General features: G+C 41.8%; 1 protein-coding gene across 4 annotated transcripts in view; it reads left to right on the forward strand.

The window, feature by feature from the left end:
• The first annotated feature begins 788 nt into the window (after positions 1–788).
• The window catches only part of PCCA (propionyl-CoA carboxylase subunit alpha), a 369,734-nt gene continuing 357,835 nt past the window's right edge, over positions 789–12,687 (forward strand). For all 4 annotated transcript variants that reach the window (XM_079138616.1, XM_079138618.1, XM_079138619.1 and 1 more), the window contains exon 1: positions 789–948. In XM_079138616.1, the coding sequence (XP_078994742.1) occupies positions 844–948 (105 nt within the window). In that variant the 5' untranslated portion in view covers positions 789–843. The remainder of the gene's footprint in view (positions 949–12,687) is intronic.

Here is a 12,687-nt window from a genome sequence, read left to right on the forward strand (position 1 = left end):
ATTAATACAATTTTATCTTTGAGTACGTTAAAAAATTTCCATAATATTACAAAAGCCTCGTCCCTGAATACAAGTAGTTCTGGGTTCAAAGCTTAGTGTAACCATTTACAAGTTAAGTGGTTACTTCTCTATAGCTTGTTTCTCAAGACTGGATTAAGGTACAAGCTTCTTGTACGTTTAAAATAAGAATTTGAGGCATCGGGCACAAGGTCTGGCCCTTGGTGGTTGTACTTAAAAGATTCCGGCTGGAAAGCAACAGAAACCCATTCTGCTTATGGCCGACTCCCTTGACAGGCGGATATGAAGTGGCAGAATAGGACCTGAGCTCGGATTTCTGATTTCTAGACCCAGAGCTTTTCCTGTTACCACACCGGTAAAACCTGGCCTCCGTTGGTGCTTGGCAGGCTGCGCTACCAAGCACACACGGCTGGGCTCACGCCTGGAGTGGAGGACCCGGGACCGGGCGCTCACTGACTAGCCGGCACGGCTGTGCGCTGGTGGCCAGGTTGACGCTGGGGTAGTTCCGGATCGCCCCAGGCGGGCCGGCGCGACTCGCGAGTGTCCCGGGTCCTGCTCCGGGCGGGGGCTGGCTCCGGCGGGTGGCCTCGACTAGGCTCGGGGCGGGGCGCGCCGCGGGTCGGCGCCCTCCGGGTCCTAGAGAGCCCTTTTTCAGCGCGGCCCGAGGCCCGGGCGGTGAGAGAAAACCACCTCCCAGCCCTCCCCTCGCGACAGGGGGTGGGGCTTGGGGTTCCTGGCTCGTGATTGGCCGGAGCTCGGACGCTCCCCTTTCGCCCCCTTCCGCGGGGTGAGAGGTCAGCGGAGCTCCGGTCCGCTGGGGCTACAATGGCGGGGCTCCGGGTAGGGACTGTCGCGCTGGTCGCGGCCGGACGGCGTGGGCGGTGGCCTTCTCTGCAGCTGATGCGGAGCGCGGTGCTCTGGACCCTGAAGGTGAGGCTCGGTGGGGCTTCTGCGGGCCTGGGCTTCCCTCCGGCCCCTCCTCCTGGGGGCTGGTGCCCCGGCCGTTCCCGGGCGGTACCGTGTCCTCTCCGGACCTGGCTTCGCCGCACCTTGCGCCCCACGCTCGTTCTCCATCCCGAGTTCGCGGTGCAGCCGGCTGGGGAGGCATCCCTCGTAGCAGAGATTTCTCCCGAGGATTCTGCAGCACAGAGGCCTAAGGAGGCAGGCGGCTCTTCATTTTCTGCTCCCCCAGGGGGTTGATGGTCTTCGGGCGGTAAAGAACCTGCACTGCCAGTGGGCAGATTCCAGTGCCTTTAAGGTACTGGCTTCGTGTTGTGCTTTCCCGGATGTGTTTTTAAGAGTCCCTGCCACTTTTCAGCTTTGGAGGGCTGTTATGAATAGCTGCTCCAGTTAGGGCTGTGAGTTCATCTTAACTTTTAAAGTAGTATATGATGTTAGGATCGCTAATAGATTTCAGGTTTGAGTTGAAAGCCTGCGTAAATTATAGGGCACCACATTGAACCGTATGTGAAATCCAGCCTGTGAATTTCTTTCTTTTTTCTGTGTAGTAGCCTGATTTGAAACACATTTCAGCATTGCTCACCCTGTGGTGTTACCGTGGCAGTTTGATCCACAGGTTAGCGTGTTGGCCTGTGCTTCTTGTTTCTTTTTCCCTTTCCCATGGAGTCTTTTGTAACTTCTGGGCATAGTCTGTTAGCCCTATTAAGTCATCTGAACCAATTCTTTAAAATGAAGGTCCCCTGAAAACCATCTGTCAGCAGGTTTAGTGTGCTTGTTAAATTTTTTTTTTTTTTTTATGAAAAATCCTTTAAAAAATTCCAACATAACTTGATTTATAATCATTGAAATTTAGAATTGGAAGATACTTTGGAGATGATCTGTCCCCTCTTAGTCTTTTTGAAGGTGAGGGAATTGAGACCCAGTTAGGCAGTGTGAGAGAGCTGGAAGTAAGCCTGGCACCTATATTTGCTTAGTGTTGGTTGCAGAATGCCCACTCTCGCTGTTTATTGTGTTACCATATGCTGTTTGTTCTTTCTTTTTTAAATTTTTTTTAAAAAAATTTTTGGTTCCAGGGATTGAACCCAGGGGCACTTAACCACTGAACCACATTTTAAAAAATATTTTATTTAGAGACAGGTTCTTGCTAACTTGTTTAGGGCCTTGCTGAGGCTGGCTTTGAACTCATGATACTTCTGCCTCAACCCCTGAACTGCTGGGATTACAGGCGTGTGCCACCACACAGGCCTGTTCTTTAATTCTTATCATTCTGTAATCTTTCAGTCTTCACTGTTCACGTCAGTTCATCTGAACTTGTAAGACTTGTGTGCATTTACCCAGGAGGCAGTCTGGGAAAGGTGTGTGCAGGAAGTGCAGTGTGTTGCACAGGTCACTCCATTAGGCCTTGGTTTCTTTTCAGCTCTTGTTTTTAAACACGTCTCTGTTGAATACCTCCCATGTTCCAATTCTAGGAGATGAATAGGATTTGTCTTCTTAGAAACGTTAGTCTATTAGTGAGAGAGAAAATGCCAGGGGAGGGGCTTTGGTGTTGAAATAAAATAAAATAGATTTGACCAAGACAAGAATCTTTTGAGTTCTCTGTTCTAAGATAACTATTCTGGTGCTTTACTTCAATTAATTTATTTAATCTTCACAATAGCCTTATAATCCCCATTTACAGAAGAGAAAATCAAGGCACAAAGTGTTATGTGGCTTGCTCAAAGTCATAGAACTAGTAAGCAGCAGACCTAGTTCTGGATTTAGAACTCCAGAACCAGTGCTCTTTTAAAATTTATTTATTTATATATAATTATTATGTTTTTGGTGATGGGGATGGCACCCAGGGCCTTGCACATGCTAGGCAAATACTCTTACCGCTGAGCAACACCCATATCCCCCAGAGCCAGTGCTCTTAATCATACTATACTGGAGTATTTCCTTTGGAAATAAAAATTAAGAAAAATATCGAAGGATGAAGTGACTTTTTTTTTTCTAGGTAAAGAGAAGTGGTAGTATTATATGTGGTAGAACAGCACATGGAAGGGTCCAGTGGCCAGAGGTTTGCAGACCTGAGAAAAGCCTGTTGAGAGTCTGGTGCAGGGACTACATGGTGGTGGAGGGATAGGCAGGAATCAGACTGTGGTGGGCCTTGTTGATCCTGTTACAGAAATTTAGTGTTTATCTTAGAGCAGTGGGAAGCCATTGGTGCTGGAGGTGGGAGGATGACATTGACATTTTAGATTGGGGAGGCTAAGAGGAGAAAGTTGTAACTGTAGTTACTGTTAGATACTTACTGTGTAATATGTAAGCTTTGATTTTTTTCTTACCTGGTTTCTTCCTTTTAATGTGTCAGCAGAGTCTGCATCTTGTCTGTTTTTATGGTCTTAACACAGAGTTTGACACAATAGGTGCTGCATGTCTGACAATGGAGTAGCATTATGTTTGTGCCAGCAGAGAATTCCTTGTTGAAATAGGAAGCATCTCTGAAGTTCACTATCACTCTAGGGAACTTGAGCTACTGCTTAGCTCCTCTCTATGCTTCTCTTCTATGAACTTGAAATATGCTCGGACGAGTCTGTTTGAAGCAGAATCTTTTGAAGATTTTAATCCCTCCCGCCACTTATGCAAACCTTTTGGTTGGATGAAAAGCAGACAGCTACTTTAGACTAGTCTAGAGAATTCAGACCATTCTTTTAATCAGCTACAGAATTTGTTTATTTTTAGGGTATATGTAGAGTTAACCTTTTAGTTTTTATTTGTTTTAGAGATCAGCTTTTAAAACATATTCTGTTAAATACCTAATTGTTTGTACTGCCTACATTCAGTGGCTGGAGAAAGTTGGTTTTATAGGAATTGCTATAGTTTCTGAACTTTTATACGCCTTGAATGGTTTTCCTATATTATCTTTTATTTATATAACAACTACATCAACAATCTCAATTTCATGGAAGAGAAAACAAAGTTCAGAGCAGTTAAGTAACTTAAGGACATAATTGGTTGAGGTAGAATTTGAACCTTAGAAAGTAGATTCCAAAGCCTTGCTTTTCCAATTACACATTGCCCCACATTTGAAAGATAGTCTCATTGTATAGTACATTCCCAAAGTTTGAATGCTTAAGCTATATATTGTTCCTTGAAACGTATGATTCATTTCTAACATGTAAACATAGGTAAAAAATGTTTAAGCATGTCTGAGTGCTTTAGAATTGCTCTGGGAAAATTTTTTCTATCATGTTGATACATTTCTGACAAATCACTTAGGAAAATTTTTTCCCTTGACTTTTACAGAAACTGGTTTCTGGTGTAATAAGATGTTTATAGACATTTGTGTATTTATGAATTTGGATTTCTTATTGGTCTTAAGAGGTTTAGAGCAGAGGTAAAAATTGTGATAGCCCCTTTCTAAATAAGGTGGAAAATTTGTGACATTTTTGGTAAAGAGTGATGGAAAAGGAGTTATTTAAATGATTCCAAAAATCTTTTTTTTTTTTTTTTAATGTGGATAAGTGGGAAAATAGGGATGAGAAAGGGATTTGGGGAATATTTTTTTTTTGAAGAGAGAAGCATAGTGTTTCATCTCATCATTTGACATTACAAGCCTGTAAGAATTATGTTGAGGTGCTTAAGACACAGGAGAATCAGTGTCTGGTTTTTGGGTCAGTAATTGGAGGCAGAAGTTACAGTTGGAACATACAGTGGGTAATTTAATATTTAATTGACTAAACACTGCATCTTAATTCACTAAATTAGGATTTGGAAGAAAGAGGAAGAGATAATAGAATTTTGAGGAATGGGTTGTGAGGAGGTATAGTTATTAAACAAAGGAAGAAATTTTGATAAATCGTTTGCATTCATACATCTAACTAGTTGTCTGCTATCTCTTTTCAAAAAGTGTTGAGTGGAGCATCTTCTGGGTCCCAGGAACCAAGGTATGTTCTGAGGAGACCAGAGGAAATTAAAACATGTTCCCTAACTGTGTGCCAGGTGCACAGAGATCAAGGAATAAAATTAAAGATTGGCGAAATAATTTGATAAGTTAATTGATCTTCGGAATAATTTCAGTAGCATGGTAAAGTATGAGGTATAGAATATTGTTTTTGTTTCAAAGATAGTCTTCAATGTATTTTTTTGAAGCAAAATAACTTTTTTGAAAGTAAGAGTATTGCATGATTTTAAAACGTTAAACTTATTTTAAATGCCTATTGACATTTTCATTTTTTTAAAAAAAAGACCACAAACTGATGGAATCAATATAATTAGATAAAAATAAGAGTGAATTTAAAAGATGTTGGAAGATATCATTAAGTTGCCAAGACTGGCCTGGAACTTGTGATCCTCCTGCTTCAGCCAGAGTTGCTGGGATTACACTTCTGTGCCTCCATTCCTGGATGCTTTGGAATTCTTTGTTCAGGAAACTTTATATTAGTTTCCTAGGTTATAAACCTAGTGGCTTAAGATGACAGAAAATCATTCTCTCACAGCTTTGGAGGCCAGAAGCTGAATTTGAAGTGTCTGCAGGGCCAGGTTCCCTCTCAAGACTCTAGGGGGAGAATTCTTGCTGCCTCTTCAAGATTGCATGACAGGATCCAGGATGATCTCATTTTAAGATCCTTAACTTCATTATAACTAACAACTCCTTTTCACATGTCCCAGGACATGGACACATCACTCTGGGGCCACCATTCAACCCACGTACACTTACCATGTGGCAGACCCTAATTAGCACTGGGGCTATGAATGTTTTGCCCTTGTCATAGTTACATTTGAGTAGAGGAGACTGACAGCATTCACATAAATGGATAAACTCACAGAGTGGTAAGTGCTCTGTAAAGAATTAAAAAAAGTATGTGGGGGGCAGATAATAGGTGCCAACCTATAGATCCTAGATAATAATTGGAATGAGATTTCCCAAAGAATATTGCTATCTATTTGGGGATAGCCAAACTTTGCAATCAGCATACATGTGAACTGTGAGTATATTCAAAGAGGATGAGGTAGGGGAAGTTTTTAAAGGTAAAGTGAGGAGGATTACATGTTTTGAAACAATAATCCTTGGCTATAAGGATGCAAAATAAAGGTGGTGTCAGTCTAAGGTTGAACAGATAGTCATTGGGCAGATGTGCTGCCAAAGTATTTTTTTGCTTCAGGTTGTGGTGACCTTTGTGCAAGGTTGTGGTTCTGGCAGTCTTTTCTGAACAACCTTCATCAGATAGTCATGCATGAGAACCCCTTCTTCATAACCTCCAAGCTTTATTTATTTATTCATTTGGTTGGGGCTTGGCAAAAGTGACTCCATTTTGATGCTTAGCTTTCGCATGGGATAGAAAGTAGTGTTGGTGTTAGGGCTGGGTGGATGTTGGCTAAGGAGAAAGGGGAGACATGTAATGCATGTGTCATTTGAACAGAAAATTGACCTAGCCCATCATGTGATGATTTGGGGGGACTAGCATTCCAGACTGAGGGAATGCTGATGAAAAGCTTGTAGGTGAGATTGCATTTGGTATACTCAAGGGACGAAAGTGTACAATATAGCTGGAGTAAAATACATGGGGAAATGAAAACAGAGTCATGTAGGTGCTTGGGTTTGGAGTTTGTCTAATAATGGAAGTCCAATTAGAGAATTTTAAGAAATTGAATTTACATTTTGAAAGGACTGCCCGCTGTGTGCGGAATGGCTTAGTGGGAGTGTGTGGGGTGGGGGAGAAGAAAGCAGGGAGGCCAGTCATGAGGCTGTTGGAGAAGTTGAAGTTGGAGATCATGGTAACCTGTGCCCTGTAGGGTATAGCACTGGAGGTGGTGAGAAGTAGTCAGATCTGGGATGTTTTTGAAGCTAGGTGCAGTAAGTGAATGAGGTAGGCACCACACATTCCCCTGGATGCCTGGTATGTAGAAGTAGGGGCAGACCTGAATGGAGGTTTCAGGAAAGTTCACTCAAGGACTAATCAGTAGCATTGGTACTTTTCCAGGACCTGTTTAGCATTAAGTTTGACCAATAGTATTGGTACTTTTCTAAGACCAGATTCATATGATTTTTGACCACTAGCTATGTAAACCTCGAGGCTAATACACTTAAGCAGCAACCCCTACTGGGGCCCCTCTGCCCTGCAGGAGCTGTTTCTTTTCTTCTCACTTGAATAATTCCTACTCCTTTCACTCTTCCCTTCTGTTATTGTCCATGGATTTCATTTTTTAAATTGCCAAAACAAAAACCTGAAAAGAAATTGGTGGTGAACTGCTGGGGTCTTCTCGAATCTGTAGGGCATAGCCTGCCATTCAGAGCCTAATAGGCCACTTGGTAGTAGTGGAGAATAATCTGGGTTTGCAGACTGCCACCCTGGAGCTGATACCAGCAGGTATCCCACTTCAGTGTTAGCTGCTAACACTGAAGTGGGCTTTCTTGCAACTTACCAAACCCACCTGCTAGCAGAAGTGGAGAGAATCTAGTTTCATCTCAAACTTTGGTTTCAGTAGCACTTGCTTTTGGGTTCGGAGGGAGATACCTGGGAAAAGGAAAAACCAAGAATGACTCTTCAAAGGTGGACACAAAGGGCACATTTATATGATTTCATTAGGTGCCAGGGCCTAGGAGGAGAGTGGATGGGAATGAGTGTTAAAGGGTTTCAGGGGTGATGAAAAATGTTCTGGAATGGATAGTGATGATGGTTTCACACCTTGTGAAACCACTGAGTTTGTTTACTTTAAAAGGGTAAATTCAGGGCTGGGGAGATAGCTCAGTCAGTAGAGTGCTTGCCTTGCAAGCACAAAGCCCTGGGTTCGATCTCCAGCACTGCAAAAAAAAAAAAAAAAAAAAAAAAAAAAAGGTAATTCTGTGGTATGCAAATTATATCACAATAAAAAAGAATGACTCAAGTCATTTTCCTAAGATTCTGGGTTTGGTAATGTCTTAGAGATAGGAAGGCTGAGACTTGGGAGAAAAGAAAGATCAAAACAATAGTTAGGACTGGCCAGTGGTACAACCTGTAATCCCAGCTACTTGGGAGGCAGAGGCAGGAGGACCCCAAGTTCCAGGCCAGCTGGGCAACTTAGCTAGACCTTGTCTTAAAGTAAAAAATCAAGAGGGCTGGGAATGTTGCTTGGTGATACAGTACCCCTGACTTCATTCCCTAGTATCATACATACATACACAAAGACAATAGTTACATTAAAATAATCGTTTTGATTGCATTTATGAAACAGAATTTTTTTTTTTTTTCTTATTTGTTGTTCATCTGATCACAAAATTGGCACAGAACAGGGAAAATGGTGAGAAACCAGCATTCTCAGGTTGCTGGAGAATTTTGGGTTGTTGAAAATGCAGAAACAGAACGCTATGTTCACATGCATTATTTCTTTCAGTCATCATACTACCTTCAGGTGATTCTCATTTTTAGGGATGCGGCACAGAGTAGTTCAGAAACTTAAGCAAGTTTGCACAGTTAAGTGGTAAATTCAGGATTGGAACTCAGGTTTGTCTTCAGTGCTTTCATCATATCATATTAATAAACTTAGTAGAAAAAAAGAAGGGGAAAATTTATATCTCTTGGGCACAATCTTCATAGCAATCATGGAAAGGAGGGAAGCAGGAGGCCACATAACTGTCCCTGTCTAATAGTAAGGAACATCTGTTCATTAAGATAAGTAAATCTTAGCACTGCATAGAATATATTACATGAGGGTATCTAACAATACAAGGCCTGACTTGTTATTTGTTTTACAAAGTGTGCAGAGATATCCCCCACCTAACTTTTGCTATGAATCTGATACTTTGTGAAAGTTCAGGTTGTGTAAAAGCAGTTCTGGGAGGTGGGATGATCAGGTGCCTAGCTTTTGTGCAGATGGTGATGAAGAGGAGTGAAGGCAGCGAAGAGCTAAGCCAGGAGGTCTTCCCAGCTGGACACGTCCCTGTTACAGGGGTACCCTGGGGCAGCGGTTCTCAAAGCAAGCAGCAACAGCACCCGAACTTTTTAGAAATGCCCTTTATACCCCTTCTTTAGTCCCATCCTAAGACCCACAGAATCAGAAGATCTGGGGTGGAACCAAGCAATCTGGTTTCACAAGCCCTACAGGTGATTCTAAAACAAAACAAACCAAAACAAAACAAAACAAAAAAAACTGTATAAGGTGAGCTACACATAAAATTAAACTTCTTCTAGCATTTTTTTTTTTTTTTTTTTTTTTTTTTTTTGCGGTGCTGGGGTGCTGGGGATTGAACCCAGGGCCTTGTGCTTTCAAGGCAAGCACTCTACCAACTGAGCTATCTCCCCAGCCCTAGCATTCATAGTGAAAAATCAAAAGACACAAAATCAACAACATATTATATTTAACCTGATATTTTCAAATTTTTATTTCAACATGTAAAAATTCACTGAAGAATTCTTTTGCACTTGTTTTTGCAATGTCCAAGGAAAAGAATTACAGCACTTTAAAGATCTTAATTGGTAGCCGGTTGTGGTGGTGCACACCTATAATCTCAGCAATTTGGGAGGCTGAGGCAGGAGGATTGTGAGTTCAAAGCCAGCCTCAGCAGGTTAAGGAGGCCCTATGCAACCTAGTGAGAACCTGTCTCAAAATAAAACATAGAAAGGGTTGGGGATGTGACTCAGTGGTAAAGCACCCCTGGGTTAAATCCTCAGGACAAAAAATAAATAAATAAATAAATAAAACTTAATTGATTTTATTTTTGATTCTAGAACTGGCCAACACTGTATTCCAAAAATAGAGTTAGTGTTTGAAGGAACTGAGGAGAGGCGGTTGATTTTAGAGACAGAAAAGGGGTAGAGAAAAAATAAGCAAGGCATGAAAAGGAAATTGGTCATTTCAAAGTTACTTTCCAGGAAGACAGAAAAATGGAAAAACGATTAATCAGTTAACATTAGGTTACTTCAGACTTCAGGTTCTTTTTTTTTTTTTTTTTTTTTTGAGACAGGATTAAGTCCAGAGATTTATTATGCCAATTAAAACTGACCTATTTGGAAAATTCAACTGTTACCTCTCTAGTCCTAATCTCTAGAATGACCAGATAAACAGCTTAGTTTTAGTGCACACCTTTGGCATGAGTGACTTTTAGCCTGCTTTGTGGGGCTTAGCACAGGAACTTAGTCCAAAGTAAATGGCCTCTGATTATTTTTTTTTTTTTTTGTCTTGGAGATAGAATCCAGGCATGCTTTACTACTGAGCTGTGTCCCTGGGCCCCACCATCTCACCATTTTTTAAAATTTTGAGACAGTCTGAGTTGCTTAGGATATCCTGAAGCTGCTGAGGCTGACCTTGAACTTGAGATCCTCCTTCCTCAGCCTCCCACATTACTTGGATTATAGGTATGCACAACCATGTCTGGCTGACCTGTGATTTTTATTTAACACCTTCTAAATCTTCAAAATCTGGTGTGGCATTTACTCTTGGAGCACATTTGAATTTGGACTATTTGGAATTAGGCCCATTTCAAGTGCTTAGCAGCCACAAGTGACTGGTAGTTGTGAAATCGCAGTTCTAGAGCAGAGATTGTGCTGTCCAATCGGTTCCACCTTGGAGTGAAGGTCCTGACCTTTTGAATCCTGTGCTCGTCCTTGGCTGTGGGCCGGGAGAGGGTAGTTTCCAGGCTTGATGGAGAACTCCTGTGTAGTAGAGGATAATGGTCTCAGTGAGAAGCGGGTGTGAGCCCTGCGACCTGAGCACAGCAGCAGGGGGATGCCACACTGCTGCGTGAGGAGGTCTGTTTGGGCACCCACAATGTCTGCTACAGGTGGACTGGGAGGAACGGCCACTTGGGGAAGATGAAGTTTTAGAGCTGGCTCGGATCTTTTCCTGCTGTCGCACCTTAGCACGGAGGCAGAGCCTGGGCGATCTTGAGACTTGACTGTTAAGAAGGAGGTGTTTGTGTGACTTTGGTAGCCTGTGAAGACCAGTTAGTGTCTGTTTAAAAGACAAACTGTACTGCAGTGACAAACCTCACTACGTCCAGTGTCTCTAGAGGGCATTTTCCTAGAAGGTCCCCATGGTCTGTTAAAATGCTGAAATCAATATTCAACTGATGCTTCTGAGCATGGAGGCCAGGATCTGCCTTCACCTGGAAACTTAGGGCTGCAGTGTTAGCTCATGGTCACCTTGGTAAGATCATCCTCGACTCCATTAACTTGCAGTCTTGTGGATAGGTTGCTTCGTGGAATTAACCTGTCCATAGAATTGCTTTAGTATTATTCACCTGAATGTAGTTTGTTTCGGCAGAACTAACGTTTAAATTGTTCTTTAAGATAATTGCAAGTGGATTTACCAGTTTTGCCTGTAGTACAGCCACGTGTTGAATGTGGAAGTAGGTGCTGTTTTATCATATAAAATAATGTTTGTTTCCCTGCTTGCAGTGACTGGAAGACGTGGGTCCAGTGTGTCTAAAAGTTGTACCATTTCCCTCATCTTTTGGTTAACAGTTATTGTATGATGACTATACCACACGTACAACTGTACTAGGTGTTTTATACATTCTCATTTAGTCCTCAAAGTGGCATTATGACCTAGATAAGTGCTATTATTATCCCCATTTGCAAATGAGGAAATTTTCCTATGAACTTAAGAAATGCCAGAATCAAGATTCTAACTCAGAATTTGAGTCTAAGCCAGAGTTCTAATGGTAACTGCTAATGGTAACTCACCAATGGCTCTGGTATAATTTTAGGAAAGAAAGGAAGGCTGAGTACTCCTATTTGGTTTTTGGGTATACCTCACAGTCCCCACCCCCCACACTTTGTAAAAAGACTCATTTGATCCTTTTAACAGCCCTTGTTGTGAAACAGGAAGGTGGAGACTGGAGCCCGGAGAACTGATTTGCTGGGGTCTCAGCTATGAAGCAGTGGAACCGAGTCAGCCCAGGGCTTGAGATGGAGAGTCTTGCCGCTTCCATTGCCACGCTGTTAGCAGGCCTTTCTCTACAAGTGTCAAAAATACAGGAAGCCTTCTAAGGCAGGGAATCCTTGGCAGTATATTTTTTGGAGGACAGTTTCTACACTGTGGCATTTCTGCCCTATGACAGGCTTACTGGTTGTTATAAATGGTGTTGATTTAAGTTTTTTTCTCAGAACTTTGTTGCTAGGAAGTATCTTAAAAGAATTTTGGTCTGGGTTTGTAACCAGTTTCTTACATACTTAACGAAAACAACAAATTTAATTCTACGTAGAGGTTCAAATTAACAGATTTCTATTAACTTGTTTCCAACATTTAAAAAATAAATTTTATGTTCTGGTTTTACAAAAATTGTCTAATTTTTGACCCATCTTTTTCTTCTCTCTCACTGGGGTTTGAACCCAAGGGCCTTCTACCTCTGAGCTACATCCCTAGTCATTTATTTATTTATTTTAGAGACAGAGTCTTGCTAAGTGACTGAGGCCAGCCTCTAACTTGTGTGGATTCTCCTTTCTTAAAATTCCATTAAGATCTGCCTAGAGTAAACAACAACAACAACAACAACAACAAAAAGAGCCTTTAATGGGGCTGGCTCCAGGCAGTTCAGTGGCTAAGACTCAAATTCTTATTTTTCCTGGGTAACCGTTCTGCTGTTATGCTGTCTGCATTAATGATTTCAACGGGTTACTGGCTAACTAGAAGCATCCATGCCTTTTAAAAGTGAGGGCCACATAATTACAAGCTCACATGTACACAAGCTGTATACTTCCTTTTTAGATAATGGTGACAAAATGTGGTGTGTATTAGATCTTCAGAATA

The sequence above is a fragment of the Sciurus vulgaris genome (genome assembly GCF_902686455.1).
Source record: "Sciurus vulgaris genome assembly, chromosome: 4".
Taxonomy (NCBI): Eukaryota; Metazoa; Chordata; class Mammalia; order Rodentia; family Sciuridae; genus Sciurus; species Sciurus vulgaris.